Below are 26,619 nucleotides of genomic sequence, written 5' to 3' on the forward strand. Positions count from 1 at the left end.
TGATGACTGAACGCTCAGTGAAAATCCGTATGATAACTTTGGGGCGAGGAACAAAATAAATGGGTAACACTTTAGAATACGGTTCCTTCGTTAATGAATAACTACACAAGAACCAATGAATAATATTAACAATCTAGTAACTATTATTAACTAACAAGAAACTCTGATTAACGAACTAGTAAGTAATAGCGCACAGACGAAAGTATAGTTCACTATTAACTAATCAGTAACTTCTATTTTTTTAATACTTCCCAGAGAACTACTGAAAAAGTTTATTAATCTAGTAACTACTATTAACTAAAAGAAACTCTTAGTTACTACATGATCTAGTCATGATTTGTGCAAACGTTTGAGATTTTTGGTGAACTTCAGTATACTTTTAGAAAATGTCTTTAGTAACACTTGAGTCATTACTAGTTAGTTTCAATGATCTTCACTTTACGATACGGATCCAAATAATTAGTAATTCCCACAGAAGTATCTAGTAACACTTTCATCTGTGAGCTATTACTTACGAGTTTCTTTTAGTTAATAGTAGTTACTAGATTATTAATAAACTTTTTCAGTGGTCTCTGGGAAGTATTAAAAAAATAGTAGTTATTGATTAGTTAATAGTGAACTATACTTTCGTCTGTGCGCTATTACTTACTAGTTCGTTAATCAGAGTTTCTTGTTAGTTAATAATAGTTACTAGATTGTTAATATTGTGTTACTCATTGGTTCTTAGTTATTCATTAACGAAGGAACCGTATTCTAAAGTGTTCCCAATAAATGTACTTATTTATTGCAAATCTTCCCCTTCTGTGCAACTCTCCAATTTCATTCTCCATCCCACATATGAGTTGGCCGCTGTCAATGACAACAATCCTGGTGTGATCATCAATGCACATTTTTTTTAATCTAAGCCTTGCCGGGGGGAGGGATTATAAGTGAATATCGACTTTCGGTCTGTTCCTCTAACACAGTCTCATCCCAAGACGTCATATAACTGACGTCTTGGGACGTCTTTTGACCATACGTCAACATCCGCCTTTTTAGGGCCCCCTTAAACGTCGGTAGATGGCGATCCCGGGCCGTCATACAACTGACGCTTTACCTTTAACGTCAGTTAGGTGACGGGTTAGGTTTAGGTCTGGGGTAGAGTTAGGATCCCATAACCTCATCTACCGACGTTTAAGGGGGCGAATATTGACGTATGGTCAAAAGACGTCCCAAAACGTCAGTTATATGACGTCTTGGGATGAGACCGGGTTGGTTCCTCACACAAAGCCATACAATAGGATTTCCATTAACTTTTCCAAAATCTCAATGACTGTTTAAATGTTCCGAAATTTTGTTTCACAATTTTTCGCTGTTACTTACGGACAGACGGACAGATAGATAGATAGGTAGATTTGCTGAAACAAATAGACTGCAATTTGGTTTGGTAGCCCTAGTGGTAGAAATCACACACGTCATCTTGAACTACGAAATATGTATGTGTGTGTGATGGTGTGCGCATGCCTTGAATTCAACAAAGTCCTGTGAAGGAGGGTATAAATAGAGGCACTCTCTCAGAACAGACTGTTCCCCGGTGCTGGTCAGCTGTGAATGTGTCGGATGCGAGTCCTGACTTTGAGCACCTTGAGAACATCCCCATACACGGCACACTGTCCTCACCCACAGGAAACATTCCAGCTAGACAACAACAACACAACCTGCTGCAGCTAACTATAGTAACCTCTGGCCCAGTCCTCCTCCTCCTCGTGACTGTACAGGAAGTGATGTGGGCAGGACCACAAGCCACTATGGACGCCCTCACACCGCATTACAAACAAGACAAACAACAGTGAAGCAGTCAGCTGAGGCACTACGCATCTGCTGTATTGTGTCCACAAGAGGAGTCTCCTCAATATAATAATATCAGTTACCATACAGACAGACAGACAGACAGAATTGTGGCCATATTAATAAGTGAACGAATGAATGAACAAACAAATGATTCGAGTTGGTTTTTCTTTTCTGTCAACCTCCTATAATAAAGTCCTTATGAAATCAGAGAATGAAAAATAGTCTAATTGTCAGTGTATTTTTTTCAGTCAGCCACCTATAAATCCAAAGTTTTGTTTCAAGCAAAATATCAATCAAGTAATTTTTTGGGTAAACCTTCTAGTGATCGACGGATTGATAACCCAATTAAATCAAAAGTTTTGTGGCTTTTACTTAGAGCCCGACCGATTAAGGATTTTGAAGGCCGATACCGATATATCGTCCGATATTTTATTTATTTATTTTTTTAAACTGGACATGATGGTCACAAATTTTGTCATGCTTATTTGAGTTAAGATAACTGATGGGGATGTTCTTTTAATTGTTATTCAAGCAATGTATGTATCGTGACCAACTCAACGAGTGTTGCCAACAGGGACGGTGTAGAGTGCCCTCTGGTGGACAAACTATACAACTCCAACACTCATGACATGGTTCAAGCGTGTTTCGTCCGTTTTTATTTTATTTTTGAAATATTCATTTATCGGCCATTATACTGTAACTGCCGATACCGATAGTTTGGAAAATGCCTAATATCGGCCGATAATATCGGCCTGCCATTATATCAGTCTGGCTCTACTTTTACTACATATCTTTCAGATGTGACGTAACTATAGCCTGTTGGCTTCATAAATAAAGAAATAAATTTAGCCCCAATAATTCCCGCACAGAATTGCTGTTCGAATAGTACGACCAATTGTAGATTTGGGAAACTAGTAGAGCAGAAATCACAGACTTCACCTTTAAGCAGAGTGAAATTTCCAAAGCAAATTCTAAACGCAAATTTCCAAAGCAAATTAGTATGTATGGATGGATGGATGGATGGATGGATGGACAGACGGGCGGGTGTTATTATATTTAATAGGCCTACTATTATTATTCAATTAGTATTTATTTATCGTCTACATAATAATAATAATAATAAACATTGTTATAAAAGTAAAATATAGTAGTAGTATCATTATATAAATAATAAATAAATGATCATAAACACATAATTATTTATTAAATAATTAAATTGTATCAATATATAAAGAATTATACTGTATATATTAGTACATTTTAGACTATTAATTAAATAATTCATTCATTCATTAATATAAAAAAATATATAAAATGTGTAGTGTATTTTAGTATATACAAAATATATTACTATATTTTAGTATGTTTTTGTGAAATTAGATGTCATTCCGGGAGCATTCACTGGAATCCCTCAGACTGTAGCCACAGCTTGACCACAACAAGGGGATATTGTGCTTTGTTTTAACAATACCTCCACCTTGTGGCCAGTGACACATGTATTATTGTCTTAAGAACAATCATTAAAAGGCTTTAATGACACTATAAAGGTGGAAGTCATTCCAATACATATGTAAACACAAACATCAGATATATCTGTTGCAGGACTGTGATGTTGTGTGTGTGTGGTCAGGTGTAGTGAGTGACTTCTCCCAGATGTCATTCACTAATCACAGAACAAAAAAAACATAATCATCAGTTTTCACCACCTGCTTCACAGTCACTCCTCACTTCAGCGTCATCAGCTACTGCCTGACAAGCACACACAAACTAGCCGTGCGTGTTAAAACACACAAGATGCAGTTGTTAGCCTTGTTCCTGCAGTAAATGAAACCACAGCCTGTTAATGCTTTTGGTTGACAGATCAAATCTGTATGGGTCATTCCTGTTATGCAGGAACTCCTGAAACTTTATGAATTATAACTTGATTGTTTACACAATAGCCTCAAAAAAATAGAAAAAAAAGTTTGTCATTAGCGTGTACTGTAGCTAATCTCAGACGTCACACACCGTTGGCTGAACGTCTGATGCACAAGGAAAACACAATTAGAAAACCTTCAGGAGATTTGAATTCGTCATCTGATTGGTTGAATTCTACAGGATTGCGTTCAGGATTGAACTGAGCGATCAGTTCCGGGGCTTTCCGGCGCTTGTGCAGACAGAAGCGCCCTCGCCCTCAGATCACTTGGACGTGGCTGTAGTTAAAAGAGGTAAACACGATATATATACTGTTCGTTTTCTCACACAAACCCCTCTTTTCGTGTCTTAGGCCATCAATGTTACATTTACGAGTCATTAAATCATGTTTAATTTGGACTTCTCTGCGCATGCTCTTTGAGGTGGTGACCATAGACCTCCATTATATGACTGACAGAGAAGAACGGTTTGACCTAAAAATATCAAAATTGAAACTACTGGGAAAACAAAGACACCTACATCTTGGATGCCCTTGAGGTAAGCTAAAACATATCAAAAATTAATTTCAAAATGAACTATCCCTTTATCACTATACACCGTACATCTGGAGATACTATGGAAAACATCCCATTGGCCTCTCAGACCAATGAAAGCACTTTACATCGCACACGGTTTACTGCATTTAGCAAAGTAGATCTCCTGCATTCAAGATTATAATTACAGTACTGCTACTCAGACACTTCATAAAGCGTTTTAATCATCCAATATTGAGCCTTCGCCGTCTCGGCCCTGCTGATGACAGATTCTATTAAAACAGACGACAGTCTTATTTGCAGTTGCCATTCAAAATCAAAAGCCTCATCTGCTGTATACCTGAAGTCCCTCTCTGAAGCCAATGTCGCGTTTGGCTCAAAGACACGAGCGTCCGGCTGAAGCTGACATTCAGTGATTGAGAACAGCAAGCGCTGTCAGCTCTGTTTATACGTTTGTCAACCGATCAATCGCACAGTAAATCCTACAAATCTTAGATGAAATTATAAAATACAGTTTTATCCTATAGGTAGGGAAATGTAATTATCTTTCACATCTCAATTACATTACATTGATAAGATAAATGCAGATATCTTAACATTAGGAACGGAAGATATCTCGGCCACCATAATGGTTTCAGCCGATGCATATTCATTTTTAATGTTATGTTCATAAGACCGATAAATACATTTAGAAGATATATTAAAGCTGATAAATAGTGGATTATTTACTTCAGCTGAGACACTTCAGATGTGCGCTTGCCGCTTAAAATATGATTGGAATCAGTACAGTTATGTGCAACAAGCATCGCAAGTCTGTCATATTGGCTACATTCAATTCTGAAAGAAAGAAAGGGCTTTGCAAAGATTAATTGCGATTAATTGCATCCAAAATAAAAGTTTGTGTTTATATAATATAAGTGTGTGTGCTGTGTATAATTATTTTGTATATATAAATACACACACATGCATGTATATATTTAAGAAAATGTGTTATTCATACAGTATATATTTTATATATATATATATATATATATATATATATATATATATATATATAGTATTTATGTGCAAATAATTCTTATATAAAAAATGATTTTTTGGTTAAGTAAATACTAGTGAAAAAACCCAATGTAATTTACTTGAAAAAGTTAGTTCAGGCAAGAATTTAAAAAACTAAGTAAATTCCATATCAGTACTTATTTCAAGCGAGTATAAATGAAAGTGTAATATCAACTCAATAAAATTAAGTAAAAATTACTCAACTTTTCTGATACTGGGGTTCCCATCATGCACTGGACCTTGAATAATTAATGAGGTTCATTTTTCACTGGTTTCCAGCTGTATTTACACTGTTTTATCATTGATTTTTGTTTTCAGTATTAGTAAATTGCCATTTTGTGACATTTCGAGTAAATTTTTTGCTTAAAACGACATTCAAACACAAAAACGATCTACCAAGTATTAAGTATATATATATGTATATATATACCAAGTATTGAGGTGTTTGCATTCACATAAGGCTTAAAGTCTGACATGATGTATATATAAATTACTTAGATGATCTAAGTAAAGAACATACTATAAATGACTAATAAAATTCAAGATAATTGTTTTAGTGAAGTGTAATACAAAGGCAAAGGAAATCGGTATTAATCAACCTTTTACAAGCCGAGTTAAAATTACTTATTTTTTGTAAAGTTTACTTAATTCCACATTCCAAGTAAATTTAACTTAAAGATTTCTAATTAAAGCTACTGATAAATATGTTTAGGTTTTTACTTGGCAAATCTTTGTAAATTTACAAGCATTTTCTGAGTGAGATCGTTTAGCAAGGTTTTTTCAAGTAAATCCTACTCCAAATGTTTTACAGTGTACAATGTACATGCACGCAATGCATGTATTTATATATACAAAATAATGATACACAGCACACACGCATATGTAAACACAAACTTTTATTTTGGATGCGATTCATCGCAATTAATTTTAGCACAGCCCTAAAAATAATATAAAATAAAATCCAACAGTGCCTGTGAGAAAAGAAAAAAAAACTGTGGAAGTCTGTTTCAGATAAATAAAACAAAATTAAATTAAATATAATTTCTTACATTTGATTTGGTTTCATCTATTTTATGTGTTGCTCTGAGGCAGAAACAGGCTTTTATAGAGCAGAATTGAGTGAAAGGTCATTTCCAATCAGATCGTTGTCTTGACGGCACACACAGTGTGCATTATTTGTATTACGCAGCTTATGTTTATTGAGATCTACATTAATCGCAGAATGAGAAGGCACTGCCATACCACCTTTTGGCAGCTGGCTTGAGTTTGTCATCTCAGCATCGAGGTGTGTGAGCAGAAGACTGATAAGCCCTTTTTATCACTCATAGTGTTAGATCAAAGACACACAGGTGTAAAACACACCTGAATAGATGCTATAAAACAGCACAAATAATCTTTGTCTGTCTGGCATCAATAGCCACGCACATGTCTGCATCAAAACAGATCATATCTTCATCATCTCCAGATGGTCTGTGACACAACATTTCAAGAATGAACTCATATGAACGTTGAGCACAGTCCTACTCTGACGTGACTAACTATAGTTTATTAAAATGCATTAACTGAATGAATTTATCTAACTCTTAACTACTGAAAGATACACATTTCTATACTGTAGTTATTTTAGTGTGTTCACACTTTCATTTAGTCCTGGTCCGCTTAGCGTTCACATTGGCATTTTAACATCGAACCGAAAGATACCGGACCTAAACATGATTGGTCGGCTTTTATTATGAAACTTACCGAACATCCAAAACAACGCTGTGTGTTGGGATAAATGCACTCGTTGTATATGCATTGCCGAAAAATTATGGTATTTTGACCAGCTGAAAACTCATAAAGAGCTTATATAATGCGTAAAGGAGTCAAAACAGCAGCAGGAATCCCTACATCACACACACAAACCAAGATCTGCTGTGAGGAGACGTGTGATGGGCAACATCACGACTGTGAAGAGAAAAAAACAGGTTTGCTTTAGCATTCATATTTTAGTCGAACTGCACCAATTGGAAGCGGATCAAGACCCATTGTTTCAGGGGTCTCAGCACTTGTTTGGTGCACACCAGGGTTCAGATGGCAACGAACCACACTAACAGAGTAATCGCACTAGGGTTCGCTTTAATCCAACCAAACATGCCAAGTGTGAACAACACCCTTAACATACACCCTCTCAAAACATGACAGTCAGACATGAGACCCTGAAAAAGAGAACAGTAAGTTATACAAAAATACATTCCAAACCCAAAAGTCCAAGCTTATGTACAATTACAAAAAGAGTGCAAAAGCATAGTTGATTTATCTTTAAGTCAAGTCAAGTCACATTTATTTATATAGCGCTTTTCACAATACAGATTGTATCAAAGCAGCTTCACAGTGATAACATGAAAGTAGTACAACACAGATCAATAATACTGCTAAATATTAAATATCCCCAACTGAGCAAGCCAAAAGCAAAAGCAATATTTATATATAAATATTAACCCTCAGGTGCTCTTCGTTTCGGAGTCACACTTGTTATCTTCCCGGTCAAAAGTGCACTCTAAAAAATGCTGGGTTGTTTTAACCCAATTTTGGGTCAAATATGGACAAACCCGAAATGTTGGGTTAAAAATGTAATGTAAAAATTTAACCCAACGGCTGGGTTAGTCCATATTTGACCCAAAGTTGGGTTAAAACAACCCAGCATTTTTTAGAGTGTGACCGGACATCTAAAAATGAAACTTTCTCCATCCCAGTAAAACCAATGCAATTTATTTTTGTTCTATAATTTTTTATTTTATTTTTTATTTAGTATTTTGAGACAATTTCATTGAATTTATTAATATTTATGCAATATTTATGGTTTATTTTTGCCATGGAAATATATATATATATATATATATATATATATATATATATATATATTATTTTTTTGAAAAAAATATTAACGCAGTACTTTAGTTTAATATAGAGGCTAGGCCTTCATAAAAAAAAATATTTTTTGAAGAAAATTAGCACCATCTGGTTACAGTATAGAGAAAAAGCGTAGAATCATGGTGTAACCACTAGATGGCAAGTACAGCTCTCTATGGAGAGGCATGTGAATTCCCCAGCTGTTTATGAACACATTTTTTTTGTTATGTTCGTGGATTTGAATATATAGTTGAAACAATCACAAAAACTATTTCTTATTAAAAAATTAGACAAAAAATTTTTTTTTTTCATTTTTTACAATTTCCCATTCATTTCTTATGGGGGTCATTTTTGACCAAAGACCACAAGTGTGACTATTTTTTTAAGACCACTTAGCATGCTCAGATCATGACCTCAATTTTTTTGTGTGTTCACATACATAATGTCATAAAAGTCACCAAGTTTTGTAACATTGCGATGAAGCTGTGATTTTTAAAAAATTCTAAACATACTTTATTCAAATATGCAAAATGACCAGAATGCCCATCTCTAGTAGGGCCACATTCACACAAGTTGCTAAAGCCTGCGGCAAGTACAGCACAAAGACAAAGAGCATGATCTTATTCCGTGCCTCATCGGGCTATTTTGAGTTCCTCAAGGCACATAATTACACAGACTACAATGACCTTAGAGATTCACAACTGACCAATGAACAATGCATTGCTTTGTTCACTAAACAATTGCCGCTATGTGAATGTGAGATATCCTCACACATTTCCCCACAGCTATCAGAGAAAATAGATGCTCCAGCTCATGTTACAATCAGAGCAACATGTTTGCTCTATAAGAGAGATCAGGATGACAACATGACACATGTGTGGTAATTACAGAGGTGTGGCACACTTGTGCTTTCCCGCTTTGCATTGCATGTACTGTAACCTGATTCAGTTTGGGTAATCCCAAAGTTTAGTGCAAGTTTCTAAACATACAGTGTAACCAATGTAGTCCTATTCATCACCAAATTATATATATATATATATATATATAGTCAACAAATAAATATAAATATACAAAAATGTATTTAAAAAAAACTAAATAAACTAAACTAAATAAAAATGTTTATTTGATACACAGTAACTCAAAAAGTGCCTTGTTTTGCACTTATGATATGCATTTTAACCCTTATGCTGCATTAGGGACATTTTTGGTCTTTTGCAGTTTAATTTCTTTGACCATTTTGGCTGTTTTAATGCAAATGGTATGAAATTTGGCAAAATTGTGACTTTTTGGATACATGTAAAAAATGTGATCCCATTTTGCAAAATACGTATAACACACAATGTGTACATCAAATAGTAACACTCAGCACCATAAAGACCAAAAATGGCCCATTGAAACCCATTAAAACGTTGTTTAAATCTGAGGCTGTCAGTAATACATGAAACATGATTTTTGCACAAACATCCTTTCATTTTGAAGCAAAAGCATTATATTTGCATTATATAGTGTATTCCACCAGATGACGTCACTACATATTTATTCCCTATGGGTGGAAATGCACCTTATTTTAGGCAATAGGCAGTGTTTAATAGGTGGCCATTTTTGGTCTCTAATGCGCTAAGTGGGATTTTTTGCAAAGTGGGACTGTGATAATCCAAATCTAAAGTTTTCTCTTTGCATTTAGTTTATTGAAAATAATTGAATTTTTGTGTTTTTTCCTCTTATACAAATCGATGGTTTCGCAAACAAAACTGGTAATTAAAGGGTTCAAATCCTGAAATTGAATACATTTTTGGTAGTTATGATGAGAACTGATGCTGGTTAAAAGATTTAACTTGGTAAAAGTGGAAAATAATAATAATATATAATATTTTAGGCAATGTTTAATATGTGGCCATTTTTGGTCCTTAATGCACTCAACGGTGTTAAAAATCTAATGCAGCACAAGGGTTAATGCAGTTATGTGAAAAGTCAAAATGAAGAACTTTTGTCTAAGATTCTATCACGCTTATTTGGTATTTCTCCACTAGGACTCAGAATTCCAGTGTACATACTTTCCTCTTTTACGGAATGTGGAAGTCTGCAAGCCTATCCTTTAAAAACAGTCCGTGCAAGTCAAACGAAATATCTGCCTTGGCTTGTTACAACATTTGGCGTGAAATGGAAAGAAAAAGTGGGACGTTCTTCCTGTGCGTATTCAAAGTAAATGCAGCATGTCAGACCAAGGGATATATTATGATCCCTGAGAAAAACAACCCTCTCCCAGAGTAAAAAAAGAAAGAAAAACCACACAGGAGACCAACCTGGATGGCCATACCCCTCTAATTACCTCATGACTCAACAGTCGTCTCCTCTACAAGAACAAGAAGCCTCTAGAACTGGGTGATCCCAAACATCAGCAATGTGCCATATCGGTCTAAATGTGATGAGCTCTCAGCATTGCACCCTGTCCATCACCCCACAGGCCTTTGAGAATCCACAAAAGCAGACGAGCAGGACTTCCTAGGAGTTCCTGGTTGCCAAGTGCGATTGAGTCTGCTCTATGCCAAGTATTAGAAAGCCTACAAGAAAATCCCTCCAGCAGAAAAGTGTCAACAAAAATCAAGAATAAAAGCCACATTCATCAACAGACAAAAAGACAGAGCTGGACGGAAGCGACTCCGTAGAATCTACATTTTGTCCATTTCGTGCAACAGGCTTGAGCCAAAAGAGGTGTTTAAGTCAGTCAAGCCTTGTTATACCCCCACAAAGAGAGCATGCAAGCGTAACTCTGGGAAAAAAAAAAATACAGTTGCCCTCAACCCTTAATCGATCATGTGGACTGTCATTTCATCCTCAAAGCGATGCCCGAGCTGCATTAAAGTAGCTTTAAGTGACTGTATTAAAGTCTTTTGTACTCCATTATCTTCTGTTGACAGAGTCTTTGTGAAGGGCTTTCTGCATCAGTGGGTCTGTAATGTCCTGAAAGCCAGACTCTGAAAGAAATATCTGACCATCCCAGAGTTCTGCCTTACTCGCACCGTATCGCCTTGCAAACCCCAACCTGAGTTGCGACATGAAGTTTTTAGGGCTTTAAATTAAGCATGTTGACAAAAATAATAAGATAAAATAAAACAAAAACAGTGCTAGATGCATGTTCAATGATTTAAAGCAAATATATTGACATTATTCAAACAATACACTCTAAAAATTGCTGGGTTGTTTTAACCCAACTTTGGGTCCAATATGGACAAACCCAAACGTTGGGTTAAAAATATAATTAAAAAAATGTAACTCAATGGCTGGGTTTATCCATATTAGACCCAAAATTGGATTAAAACAACCCAGCAATTTTTAGAGTGCACTCTAAAGTCAATAAAGACTTTCATGTCTAATAAGACAAATGAATTATGTGATCAAGATTATTTGTAAAATATTCTTATTTATTGAGTCCTTGAACTCCAGTTTAAAATCCCTCAGTTTAATGCTTTTGAATGATCTTAATTTGGGGGGCTTTTCTCGCCAAATATTGGGTAACTGACCAGAATAAAATGCAATATTTGATTCAAAAATTTTAATCGATTGACAACCAACTCTATATTTTTTTTCTCAAGTGAATGAAATCGATAATATGCAAATCCCTTTCTCAGCTTTCAGCAGATTGTCAAGATTTTGACGTCAAGCAACCCATAATTTCCTTCTGCTCAAGCCAAGCGTGAACATTGGGAAATTGGAAAAACGATATCCTCAAATCGGTCTCATTCACACAGGCCTTCAGTGAAGGAATGAAGTAATCTGAAGCGTACAGTCCTTTGTGTTGGCATTCCCTTCACTTACACTCCACTGGCAGCTTAAACATCACTCTCACATGTAACTCTAGCTAGCACATACAGTATTTGTCATCCTGTAATCTAAAAGTCAGCTAAACCTTAGAGGATTGAATTTAATCAAACAATATCAGATGCCTATTATTATCTGCTTGTGAACTTGCAACTAGTAGAGTGAAACATGTTAAACATGTTGACAAATTGAGGATCAGAATTTCCCTTTAAGAAATGCATTGGTTCACCTTCAGCAGTCATTCTGAAAGAAAACTTTTTCTATCATATAAAAGTATAAAAAGTTGTCTTTTCTTACCATAGTAACCACAGATATTTCTTTGGGATTCTCACAAGTGTGTGTGACAACTATATAAGGCTGGGATTTGTAAGGGATTTTTTCCAAGTACACTTAAAGATCATTATCCTAACTAGATACCAAACAAAAATTCTTTACTATAAACAGCGTTCACCAATGTTTCCCCATTTCTGTCAAAGCTCCATGACACGGTCACCTGACTTGCTTACTTGGGGAAACTTTGACTCGACATTGACACTATTGGATGAGAACTGGGGCCTATACCATGAAGCCAGTTTAGGTGGCTAGCCAGCTATGTTTCAGTTTAGTTTGTGCCAATCCTGGCTTTTAGGTACCATGAAAGTGGTTTGGCTTTTAGCAGTGTTCATCGCCATAGTAACTTACACTCCATGGCTAACATGGTCCGGGGCAGGTTATGCTCCAGGTAAGAGGTTGCAAACCGAATCAGCTGTGAGCAAAGTGACACATGTAGGACGCGATAAAGTCACTCCATAACAAATGATTTTAAAAGACAAAATCATGGCTTTTAGTAAATAAATTTGTATGATTTAGAAATTATTTCTGAAATTATTACACTGTAAAAAAATGCTGGGTTGTTTGAACCCAATTTTGGGTAAAATATGGACAAACCCAGCCATTGGGTTACATTTTTAAAATACATTTTTAACCCAATGGCTGGGTTTGTCCATATTTTAACCAAAATTGGGTTCAAACAACCCAGCATTTTTTAGAGTGTATACCCTAGAACGATCTCACATGCACTCTAAAAAATGCTGGGATGTTTCAACCCAAATTTGGGTCAAATATGGACAAACCCAAATGTTGGGTTAAAAATCTAATTGAAAAAATTTACAGTTGAAAGTGAAAGTTGAAGTTGGGTTCAAATTTGAAATTACATTTTTAACCCAACATTGGGTTTGTCCATATTTGACCCAAATTTGGGTTCAAACAACCCAGCATTGTTTAGAGTGTGTACAACTTCAGTTCATCAATTATTATTACGCAGATTTCAAATTAATACGGACAGTAATATAAATGCGCTTTAGAATCAATAAATGAAGCTCTAAAATGACTACATGTGAGCTTAAATGTTCAATTCTCTCTATACCTTTATCAACTGTATAAACTAACTTCACAACTTTTACCGTACTTGCACTGATATACAGTAGCGAGACTTTCTTTTAGTTGTCCTCTTTCATAGACAGCTATTTTCTTCTTGCTGTGTAAATTTGTTTCAATTCTTAATATTTTAATACTTTTATTTAATAAGTAAATTGCACTACTTCTCTCGCGAGAAATTAATTTCAATGAGTTTTGAATGAGTTTCACTCTTTCTCAGCATGTGATTGGCTGTTCGCTACTGACGTCACACGTAAACTCCTAAACTCAGGATCAAAGCCTGAGTCATATCTGCTTTAAGACAAATAGTATGAAGCTAAAAATGCTGTTTATAGGAAGCTCACTAGGTTCCATGTTTACATTGCCTGGATCACAGAAATGTTTTCTAAGGAAAAGAGACAGTTTGACCTTTCAAACGTAATCTTAACTTTAAATAAATATTAATGCGGTAGGAAAGATAACATCAGGTAAGCAAGTATGCACAGACACAAAAAGTGTCAGTCCACTCCACGTACATGTGTTCACAGAGGTCAGCCAGGGGTCAGGTATAGTTCCTGAAGCATTGATACTTTCATTAAAGCATGAAGGGAGTGGCGCAGAGGTCAGTGGTACTCTACACAGAGAACACACTGTTTTCTGCTGGCCAGCAGGACACTGGAATGTGGGAGGGATTGTGGGTAACTTTCACTGCACCGCATACCTTATCAGATAATTACAGAGCGGAGGCGGGAGGGGAAACCCCGCTGGCGGTCTGTCACAACGCAAACCAGGCGGCACTGTGTCGAACAGATCTGTGGTGTTGTCCCAACACTCATGCATAGGAAGCGACACTTCAATGGAGTGATTCAGAGAATATGGGCTCGGTTCAAAATAATATACTAACATATGACTAATTTTTGTACAGCTAAAAAAATGGCAAAAATAAATTACTCGAAAAAATTAAATTAAATAAAACTTAATTACTATTATAAACTATTAAAATATAATTACTAAAACTATACATTTTAAAATTAAAAATTAATTTTAATTAGCTGCAGACCGCAGTGTTTCCTCTTTGCCGCCATCTCTGTTTGAAATCTGCAATTGCAGTTATAAGAATTGTCAAATTTACGCGAGTTGTGCCCCGGCACGGCAGAGCGTGGATGAATACAATGTTTTGAAGAGCGTGTGAGGCAGTCAGTCAGTCACCGTGCTGGTGTGGATACCGGCCTTCAGAATGACAGATTATACTTTTTGGAAGTAACATAAGAATTTTCACCCTAAATTGTCATCTGAACAAGTAAGTAACATCCACTTTTGTAAATTGCACTGATTGAATCTAACGATCGCCTATATCACATCAAATGTAGCCATTTTGTGATGAAGAAAAGCATAGTAAAGTTTGGAGAGCAACACAATAGCACCATGCCTTATTTCTAGAACATAAACTAACTGAATGAAACCCACTAGGCTGCAATTGTTCAAATGATGGAACAAATTTCAGTTTGTTGGCTTTCATCCTATCAGCTCTCCACTCTCTGGAACAGGCCAAAAAACACTGTCACAATGGAAAGCAAATAATATTTTACATGGACTTCAAATGGATACAGGACCAGTATCAAATTTGGTTTTTGGAAATGCAAGGCATGTTACAATATGTGCTTCTCATTAGTAACTGGCACTAAATACATTGAAATCAAAATAACCTGGTTGATTATGAGTTTTGATGTTATGTTTTCTATTTAAATAACTTCTATTTGAAGTTTGGTGCAATACCTTGAGGGTTATATTTACTTTGTAAACCCAGTGTATTGGACAAGTGACTCTTTGTTAAAATGATTGTCCATGTCAATACTATACAAGCAATAAAAATCCTTCTTCCCCTCATACTAAGCCTGGCATTGTGCTACACTTCTATTTCCTCTCAACGTTAACAAGCGTGACGTGCTGGTCCACAAAGAAGACTCAAGCCCAGGTGTTACACAACATGCGCTCTTCAGAACAACGCTTCACAAACGCTGAGGGGAAGGGCTGAAAACAGGAGGACTTTCTTTCTATCTCTTACTTGCTTTAGAAAATCTACCACCAATGAATCTGCAAGAACAAGCCAATACAAAACAAAGAGCAATACAAAACCTTCAACCATGATAAAACATTAAAAAAAAAAAAAAAAAAAAAAGGTGAATGTAGCCATCACAACATTATGATGCACAGTTTGATAATGGTCACATTTTTTATTAACATTTAATAAAGCTCACATTTAACAACATTATTAAATTGATGTTTTAAAGATCAACTTTAAATGAGAGTTATATGAGGTAATCTAAAGCCCTATTCGCACGGGATTAGTATTATCTGGTGACCTGTAGTAATTTGTAAAAATTGCAGAGTTTGTCTGTGATCTTAATCCCGTGCGAATCGGCCATGTCTGTAATTTGTAAAGTAAAAATTCCCCCGCAAATTACCTAATATTTTGCCGAACACCGAGGTCCTGTGACAATATTAGTCCCGTGCGAATCGAGTCGACATCTCTGTGATTTGGCCGGGTCGTATATCATTTTTTCAAGGTTTTTGTTTCATCTGCGCCTTTTTATCCATCTTTCGTGAAGAATAGAGGCTGAGTTGGAGTGTTTTGATAGTATTTTGGGTGCGGGGTCATATCGCTAGTACAACTATTCAATTTGCAGAAAGAGAAAGCTGAAAACCATCAGAGGAGCAAAAACAAAAAGAACGATTAGATGGAGATGAACGACATGTTTAGCAGCACACGGTAAGGACAATTCTTCTGTTTATTGTATACAGCTAGACATAATAACGATAAGACATTTCAAAGCTTTAGCCTAATGACATCATATCCGGGAGATAAGTTCGTAAATTCGAGTAAAATCACAGGCTTCGCTTATCCCGTGCGAATGCGCCACACGGGTACGTTTTCATAATAACAGTGTACTAAAAACGGAAAAGATTTGCCTCCCCCTCCCGCCTTGCATTTTTCGTGAACAGCCGACAACTCGCACGAAGTGGCTACAGAAAAAAAAAAGACTGCAACCGAAAATAAGGATACATATCGGAAGGACATTACATGTAGTCGTGCAATGTTGATGTTGTTAACATTAACAAGTTGAGAACAAAGTACCAGAACAAAAGTTGATGTCTCTTACTTGTTCAGATTTTCCAGTGAAAATTCTTATGTTGATCATACTTCCAAAAAGAATAATCTGTGATTCTGAATGCCGATATCCACACCGGCGCGGTGATTGACAGCTGCATACTCTCCTCAATGTGTTCATTCGCGCTGTGCCATGTCGAACTACAACTCGTGTAAAGTTGATAATTCCGCGAATGACTGCAATTGCAGATTTCGAACAGAGATGGCGACAAAGAGGAAAAATGCGGACTGCAGCTTTAACTGAACAAATCTCTATCTTTCTCATGAACACCCCAACCTCTTTAATTGTTTTTTTTTTTTTTTTTTGATTAGACAGCCTGTGTAGGAGCAGGACTTCGACCAAAAAACCTCCATCGGATGCTAAGATCCATCGCAAAGCCAATTAATCAGTCACTTGGAACACAGAAGCTGTGTCTGAAATCGCTCCCTATCCACTATATAGTGCACTATATCGGGTGTCGGCCATTTTGTAGTGGTGTCCGAATTCTGAGTGAACGACATCATTCCCTACATTCATTCACTACTTTTACCCAGAATCCTCTCTGAATTCGAGTGTACATTCGATGTACACTTGCTGAAGCCCTATTTCCCACAATCCAATGCGGAGAGAACTGAGCACGCATGAAAGTTTGGCGCGAGCAAGTTTAAACCAGAGATTACATTACATCCAGTGGAGGATTTGAAAAATATCCGTTAATCGTCGTTTTGAACATAATAACGGTCGCCGGAGGGCGCTCGACGACACGTCATCTGTGAACGTGAGAGTTAATGTACAATTTCACTCGATGAAACTACAAAGCTGGCACGGAGGTATAATTACAAAATAAAGTCGTTATGATTGTTATTGTTGTTAATATTATTTTCTAAAGTAGGTAACGTAAGATAAAAGGAGTTTTATCAGTACGCGTGACGAAGCCTTTTCTGCGACAGCTCCAACTCTCCGACGCACAGTGTAAACGTCAGCGTCCGAATTCACTCACTTCATCTCGTTCACTCCTTGCAGATATAGTGCACTCAAATGCCATACACTATATAGGGATTAGTGAATGAGTGAACGAGTGAGCGGTTTCAGACACAGCTAGAGATCCAAGACTGCATACTTTCCCCTACTTCAAATCTATTACAATCCCTATAGATTTGGCTCAGCTGCCGAAAACCGTACAGTGTGCACCCAGAGAGATACCTCTCTGACAGGCAGCGTTTGATCTGTTCGATCTATGTGTAGAGGCTTAGGGACTAAAAATAAAAGAAGGCATTCATAGAGAAACAAACATGACATTGACCACAAAGTTAGCTTAGATGAGCGCCATTAAAAAGAAAAAGAGGGGCGAGGCACAACTGAAGACGACTTTTTAAATCAGCATATGTTCGCGCACCTGACTGGCCATGTTTTTCACTCAGGAACCTTTTGTGTCCTGCACAATCGCTCTGCGATAGCACAAAAGCCCAAGCAGCCGTGTGTGGAATGGCTGAACGGCGTTATTGGGGAGAGAAGCTCGGCACCTTTAGATGTTCTCTGCGGCAGTCGGACAGGAACACTGCGAGCGAGCGCTGAGATAAGACCAAAACATTGAGCTCAATCCCTGACAGGAGGGAATGTGTTTCAGCTGGGCGCTGACAGATCATCCAGAATATCCCTGTGGGATGGGAATGGGGTATAAAAACAGCAAACACTTGCCAACAGCCATCTGAACTCTGAAAACAAGTCCCTGTTTCAAAAAGAGGCATAATTCAAGGATTCAAAATGAAAAATGTATCATTATTTGTTTACTCCCATGTCATTCGAAGCCTAAGGAATCTTCGCGCAGGTCTTTAGCAGACAGTGGCAGACCAAAAATTCTCACACAAAGCCATTGTATGACTTCAGAAGACCTAGAATAAAATCTTATAGGGCCTATGTTTTCACCTGGTATTAAGATGTGTTTTGGTCGACCGGATCACAAGTAGACGAGGGAGACATTACCTTTTACGCCTGGTCTCTTTTATCCACTTCTCAACCACTGATTTCTTCGAGTGGAGTGTCTATGTGTGGATAAATTTGTGGGCTTTTGCAAAAGCTGGTGCAATTCACATATGAACAGAAAGGGAGACGACGAAAAACAAATCTTCTGACTGCTGCAAGACCACGACAAACACTGTGAGTATGTGTTTTAGAAAATAATAAGAGAATAAGGAATTGTGAGAGAACATTGTGTTTTTCGTCTTCAAACCAAACTTGCGTCTTCATTCAACAAAGTTTAAATCTGTCTGGCTAGCGTGCTTTCCATAATGTTTACGTGTTAGGTCAGTATGCGGAGCGTAGATGTCTTTTGTGGCTGTTCAAACACATTCAAAAGAGTTTTCGACTACCTCTGGAAATGGTCGAAAGTAAACGAGCGCAAAAGGTGTTGGACCCCGCATCTTAATACCAGGTGTAAACGGGCCTAGATTTCTTTTTAATGGTACATTAAGTAATTTTTTGTCCTTTTTGGACAAAAGGTTGAGAGCTCATGTCTTCCTTGAAATTTGTAATTATAGTCTAAGTTCAAACAAGATGGATTTGTTTAGTTTGTTTGCTTTTTCACTTACTGCCCCCCAAAAAACAATGTTTTATCATGCTACTGCAACAAAATAAAGAGCAAATGAGGGTGGTGTACATATAAGTAATTGATGACTTAGCAATTGTGCATTTTATCTTGTGTTGCCACAAGTAAAAATTAAATCATGCAGGTTTGGAATGAAATGAGGTTAATAATGAGTAAATAATGATAGAAATCTCATTCTTTTTAAGCACCACTGGTGGCGATTGAATTGCAATCTTTCATTTTATTGAGCAGCCTAACTAGGGTATAGCTATAGCTCCAATGTGGAAAGTTATGAATTGGCCTTTTTTTTCTTTTTGCATTTCCAGGTTCATTATCCCAGATTAATGAGGTTTTGGCTAAATGCCTTTTAAATTCATAAAAGTTGTGTTAATTTGTGAATATTACCTTGCTGAACAAAACTAGTAAGAACCGTTAGCCTTTGTTGGTCACAGAGCTTATTTTCTGCAATAATTCAAAAGCTTATGGAGAAATCCTGGGGTTTTGTATGTAGAGGGAACCAGAGTGATGAAATCCCAATTTGGCTATGATAAAAAAATACATCATGTTGAAAAACTTGCTTGAAAACAGTCACTATTTTTGCAATTCTGTATAGTCATAGTGCCACTTTAACACAGAAAAGAACACTCAATTGCAATGCATTTATTCTTGCAGATCACATTAAAACATCAAAGTTGTTTAGATGCACAAAATGTGCTTGAAGTTTCTATGACTCAAGGCTAAGCATCTTTCCAAAACCCCAAATCAGCCCTAGGATTTATAAATTCAGTCAAATCACGTCAACAATTTATAAAATCCCACATTTTTGTTCTGACAAGTTTGAAAAAGGAAGTTCGGGGTGTGCCTTGCTGCACCCCATTAAGGGAGCGGTGCTCTATTACGCCGTCTAAAGTAGGTAAATTGCCCATGCTGTGCTCTTACAAGTGGTCTGATAAACAATTACAAGAACCCTAGTTTTTCCCTATGGATCTACCTGGTGAAGGTAACTCAGTCACTCCCACCCATCCAAATCCCTGGAATTTCCACCTCCCTTCTCCTGACGGGCTTCCCCACCCCTCTCTAATCCCACCACAGACCTGTCTGTGTGATTTATTCCCACTGGAGGGATGAAAGGAAGCCTATGAGACAGTGTTGTAGTCGAGACCACCTCACTCGAGTCCGAGTCGACACCGAGACCAGAGAGAGTCGAGTCCGAGTCAAGACCGAGTCCATAGAGAGTCGAGTGCGAGACCAGAGACGGTCGAGTCCGAGTCGAGACCGAGACCAGTGAGGGTTGATTACCTAATTTACTTTTATTTACTTAGAGAAATCCTTTTTTTTTTTTTTACTGAATTTACTTAGAGTTTAAAAAATATGATCAGTTTAGGGTAAAAAGGCCACATAGTAGGTGGTGTTAAACGTAATTTTATTACAATTTGTCATGCGCAGTTGCGCACTAGAAAATCACCAATCACTGGGCGTGTCAATCAATTTAAAGAAATATTTTATTAACATACATTAATAATCATGAAAAATATTTTGAATTAAACTCGAGTGGACTCTGGAATAATTCCGAGTCCTAAAAAAAAAAATGTTCGAGTACGAGATGGACACGAGTCCATGACAAGACCAGACCATTAAAACATGGTCTCGAGACCGAGTCCGAGACGAGTCCGAGTCTCGAGTACTACAACACTGCTAAGAGATTTGGACACCGCTGGTTAGTTAGTAACAGATGAGAGAACGCAGTGAGCTGTGATCTACCACAACCAGTCAATCAAATCTCATTCTCAATTTCTAGTGTGAAGTTTTGTAATGCAGCTTATTAAAAACACTGTGATGTTATCTGAAGTCTTCCTTGGAATTTGAAATCATGGCATGATGTGCGTTTAAGTGATTTTGGTTTAAATGAAACGGATGCCTTGGGCAATTTTGTGTTTCTTTTTGCTTTTTCACTTATTGGCAAAACAAGCTAATTATGTCCATTAGGTGTGTCAATTATGAATCATGTCTCTATTATATCAGTCATGTCCTGCCCCACAGCATGATGGGAAATTGTTTAAGCTTGTTGCCCAATAAACATGCATTTTCTAGCAAGCATTACTATTCTTCATCGACAGAACACAATCTCATTCTCAATTCATAACTATTTTACGTTTTGGCAAATTGCTGGCTAAATCGTGTGACTTAGTATGTTCCCCCAGTGATGCTGTTATGTGTAGAGGTGGACTTTCAGGCTTACCTTTTCCCCCCAAACAAAATCATACATTTTTGTACATTCATACGAAATTGCTACCTCATAAAATACATTTTCCCCTAAGATCAGGTTAAAAAAAAACATACAAAAAAAGAACTACCATTATGGAAAGTCAAGCTTAAATAAAATCCAGTTTTTCACACTAAAAAAAATGAGCACTTAGATAATGAGCACTTAGATAAGATCATTCTGACATGACAAAGGCAGAATGACACAAATAAGTTTATGTTTGACAGTATGCGCAGTATCCAAATATTTACCATTACTAATATTCCAAATGTACGTCTCTGAGCTAATCATATCATTCAAAGCATGTGCACATATGTACTAATTTGCACATCCTCTTGCAATGCATTAAGCATGCAAGGCTTATATTTTATTCTTTTAATGTGTACTTATTGGACACTGATCAGTATTTGAAAAATAACAACACACTGATTTCCCCCAGGGAGTCCACACTGTAAAAAAATATTGTTGGTTTAACTTAAAAAAGTAAGTAACCTAGTTGCCGTAAAATTTTAAGTTCATTGAACTGGAAAAAATGAGTTAATACAATGAAGGAGAATGACTTAATCATCAGAAACTCAAAATTATATGTTATCTGAACTAAACAAATTATTTAAGTTGATTTGACAAAAGAAAAATGTTGTGATTACTACATTGTAAAAAAATATTGTTGGTTTAACTTAAAAAAGTAAGTAACCTGGGTTGCCTTAAAATTGTAAGTTGATTGAACTGGAAAAGTGAGTTAATACAATGAAGGAGATTAATTTAATCATCAGAAACTCAAAATAATAAGTTATCTCAACTAAATAAATTATTATAAAGTTGATTTGACAAAAGAAAATATGTTGTGATAACATCTTGAAAATATTTTTTTACAGTGCAGTTCTATCTACAAATGTGTATCAAAAACTGATTAAGACATGCTCAAGGATAATTAAAATAATGGAATGTTATTGCATTCTTAAAGGAATTTAAACCTGCAGTAGCAGAGATCTCTAGTCTCACAAAAAAAAAAAAAGTTAATTAATCTATAGATATGAATGCACATTCCTCTCATGAAATGAATGGCACAGATTAATCGTCACATCAAAATAATGTAACATTAATGGAATAGTTCCCCTAAAAATTAAAATTCTGTCATTACATATTCACCCTTGAATCTGCGACTGCGAGCAATAAAAGTAGTAGAAAAAAAGCCGAAAAAAAAGAAAAAAAAACAGCAAACAGTTTTGAAATGACACGAGCAAATAATGACAGCAATTGCTAGTAATAGTTTTTTGGCCGTACAGCACCCCTGCGAGGTTCACATGACAGAAGCATAATTCAGTAGCCCTATAGACCCTGTATGAAAGGTAATCAACTATATTAGTTTATTCTGATTATTAGATAACTACCTATTTATTAAATATTACCTATTATGCACTTTTACAAGTCTTGATTTTGTTTTTGGGATTTGGTAGAACAGGTTTTCATGTTGTAATCATCAAAACACACATTATTTTCAACATTCCTTCCAAAGTTCTGGTCCCGAGAGCAAAGCAACAATGTGGGGCTTGTTTTTCCAACCCTTCTGCCCCAAGTAACGCCCTGACTGACCTTCTAAATCTGACCCCACCACCCAGAGCAGACCACCCCATCAGGACAGTCCATGTAAGACGTCTTTGATACTCTCAGAAAAAAAGGTACAAAAGCTGTCACTGGGGCTGTACCTTTTCAAAAGGTCAACTTTTGTCCATTTAGGTGCTAATATGTACATTTTAAGTAATATGTACATTTAAGATGCAAATAAGTACATTTTAGGTGCAAATAAGTACATTTTAGGTGCTAATTTGTACATTTTAGGTGCTAATTTGTACATTTTAAGTAATATGTAAAATTTAGGTGCTAATAAGTACATTTTAAGTGTTAATATGTACATTTTAGGTGCTAATGTGTCCATTTCAGGTCCTACTATGTGCATTTTAGGTGTGAATATGTACATTTTAGGTGCTAATATCTCCATTTCATGAGCTAATATGTCCATTTTAGGTGGTAATATGTATATTTTAGGTGCTAATATGTACCACTAAGGTACCAATATGCAGCCTTTGGGTACAAAAGTGTACCTTTTGAAAAGGTACAGCCCCAGTGACAGCTTTTGTACCTTTTTTTCTGAGAGTGTATAACTTTTCCCTGAAATATAGCATGCAAATCAACAGAGCTGACTGTGTTTAAACTTTACAAGCACAAGAATATTCCATAATCAGAATTCAGTCTGTTTTGATTATGTAAGCGTCACATGAACCACTAGCTTGTAAGCATTTCAGAACAACCTGAACAATGAAGATGATGTAAATGTGGTCAGTATGTGAAATGACAACATAAAACCAAAAGGCCTATAAATAGATCTCATGCGGAAGGAACGCACAAATTTCCAATCTGGATTCCATCCGTAATTAAACTGTGCAATGATGCAACTCATTCATTGATCCAAATGTGAACAGAACACTATTGTCTAAGCTTAGTCTTGGATTTGGCCGGATTTCTCACTGTCTGGTCATGTAGGAGATGTGTTTACCCTGTGAGGTCAGAACAGGAGATTGTGGGTTTGTTTTTCATTCATAACTGCATAGGTGGGGTTTATACAAATCTAAAATCTGTCAACACATTAAGCACTTTAACATTCAAACGTTTAGACACACTTGACTGAATGTGTGCTTCTCATAATCTTAAAAAACCTTTTGATCTTTAAAGACGTATGCGTAAATGCAGAATATAGGCTGTAAAACTAATATAAAGCATTTCCAAAATGTACAATGGTTGGACCAGATATTGAAAAGCAGTCAACAAGTGTCAGGATACATGGTTACCATGCAATGTATGTATTTATTTATTTATTAAGGGACATTATTTGCTTGCTAGACTTGATTATGGAGCATTTTATCATAGGCCTATTCTTTATAAATAAATGTAAAGTGTCATAAATGTATGTAAATAGGCAACTGCAATTAAATACATTTTTAAACAATGCTTATGAAATCAAATCAGCATTAAATAGGCTATAAAAGTAGCTTTAAGTAGGCTAATGTACAAGACATAATATAGGCTAATATAAATCCTATATAAAACATACATTTAAAAATAATAATAATCTAAGCATACCAGGAATCTAACGTACAGCAATCGTTATTAAAATCATCCCGGCACAATTAGCATCATGAAGTTGTCTGAGACAATGCCTAGAGATGTGTATATCTAAAAAATTAGATAGTTTTGATTTGTTCGGCCAATACGTGTGTCCACACTTTTGACTGTTGTGAATGTTCTATTAGTTAAATGCAAAATAATGAATAAAAATAAACGTAAAAATATACAAAGAATTATATAAAAGTAAGACCAAGATTAATCTCTCTGAGGAAAAAAGTTTATTTTAGCTTTTATAGCTTCACTGTCAAGTTCACAGCACAACGTCAAGAACTTTCGATGGACTAGAATGTTCCTGCAGGAACCCATGTGCGCCTTACCTTTGATAACAGCCTCTTTTCTTCTTTCTTTTTCTCCACATGCTGATCCAAAGGCATCTGCAGAAAATCGTCTTCACAGCAGATGAAGCTCACGGTGCATCCCATCCAGACAGGTTCAGGTGAGCGTCCTTACGACCCATTCAACGCGAGCGTTCTCGTGACTAATCCTTCTGAAGGTCAGTACGTCAGGTACAAACACTCGCGCGCATTTCAGCAAAGAGATCCAACAACAGGCGTTATTCCTTTTATCATCGGCGTCTCCGCGTACGATGTTCCTATTGCCCACAGAACTCCCATTCAGAATGACGCAGTGAGGCACTAGGAAGAGGAAGGATTGGAGTCTGAGGGGAAAAAAAGTTTGAAAACTGGGATGTGTAACTCCGCGCCGCGCGCACACGCTTCCAGAGCCTCAGGAAACGCAATTGGCGTTCATGTAAACACAGGCTAATGCTGATGTGTCGCATAGCGCAAACAAATGCGCAGGTAAACTACTATAGTCTCTCTAACGTTCAAGTTATTTCAAATTTCAAGCTATTTTTAACTTTCAGCTTTGTTTGGGCCACCTGGCAGCTTGCTTTAATGGACTTTCCTTTTCTAACTTAGTTGTCAATAGAGTTGTAAGCGGCGAGATCAAAGTAATATAATAAACACGTGTTTAATCCGTACACGCAGTTACTGATCCGTCACTGATCCGCTGATACTTTTCATTTGTCACCCCAAAATTAAGGTTCAGAGGCTAGAATATCTTGGCTGGGAATTTTCAGCTTGCATTCCAACTTAATGTGCCATTTGTGATGGGGGTTATGTGTGTCATTCACACCCTGTGATGTCACCGAGAATATCTCGAACAAATGGTGGACTATTTATAAAAAATACACTGCATAAAATGTCTTGTTTAATGTCTTGCATCCGCATCTTTAACCTTGGTCTGATGTTAATGCATTTAAAGTGTTTTTAATGAGTGAGCGCATGCCTGAGGTTAGTAATGCCTATATATGTTTGTATGTTACGAACAGATTATGTGTTTTTGGCTTTTAACTTCTTGTCATGGCGTGGACAAGAAACATGCCAGACTACACGTTGCTTCCTGACCAATTGCCATGTGTTTGATGTCATAGAGAAGGCGGATCTAGTGGCTCACTTCCGGAAACAAGTGTGTAAACAAATACCGACGCGACGTGTTAGCTTAATGCTAATTCTAGTGAGTGCTAATGACTTTTGTTCATCTTCGGAACACAAATTAAGATATCTTTGATGAAATCTGAGAGCTGGATCACTTCTTTATTACGACTGACCGATACGCTGTACATACGCATATCTGTGTTGTTACCGTCAGTACCGTCACCGTTTTCACAAATTCATGTTTTTGTAGTTAACACTGAGACAATAATGGTATTGTTTTCAAAAACTTGCACTTTGAAAGCTGTTTTCAAAAGTTTGCGTTTTCAGGCCCCCAAAAAACTGTTGCCTTTTTTAGTTGAAAACGATTCAGTAATCTCCACGATTGGTCATCTTTCGTCTGGGACAGCCCAAAACTGTATTGTGTACCACGCATTACTATTAGTCAACAAAAAAATCATGTTCACAACCATTTTACTTCTGTAATTCTGTAAATTTCCAAGTTAAACTTGATTTTATCGCTCTTGAATTGATTATACTCTAAAAAAGTTAGGTTAGGTGG

At 36.5% G+C, this 26,619-nt stretch overlaps 1 protein-coding gene across 4 annotated transcripts in view; it reads right to left on the minus strand.

Annotated features, from left to right (window-relative positions):
• tns1b (tensin 1b) overlaps positions 1-25,184 on the minus strand; it is a 266,496-nt gene extending 241,312 nt beyond the window's left edge. The window contains exon 1 of one of the 4 annotated variants that reach the window (XM_089133411.1): positions 24,939-25,184. In XM_089133411.1, the coding sequence (XP_088989537.1) occupies positions 24,939-25,043 (105 nt within the window). In that variant the 5' untranslated portion in view covers positions 25,044-25,184. The remainder of the gene's footprint in view (positions 1-24,938) is intronic. The other 3 variants (XM_039683658.2, XM_039683656.2, XM_039683661.2) reach the window with 3 other exon arrangements.
• Positions 25,185-26,619: the final 1,435 nt, after the last annotated feature.

This window comes from Pimephales promelas, chromosome 7 (genome assembly GCF_988280905.1).
Source record: "Pimephales promelas chromosome 7, fPimPro1.hap1.1, whole genome shotgun sequence".
In the NCBI taxonomy this organism is placed as follows: domain Eukaryota; kingdom Metazoa; phylum Chordata; class Actinopteri; order Cypriniformes; family Leuciscidae; genus Pimephales; species Pimephales promelas.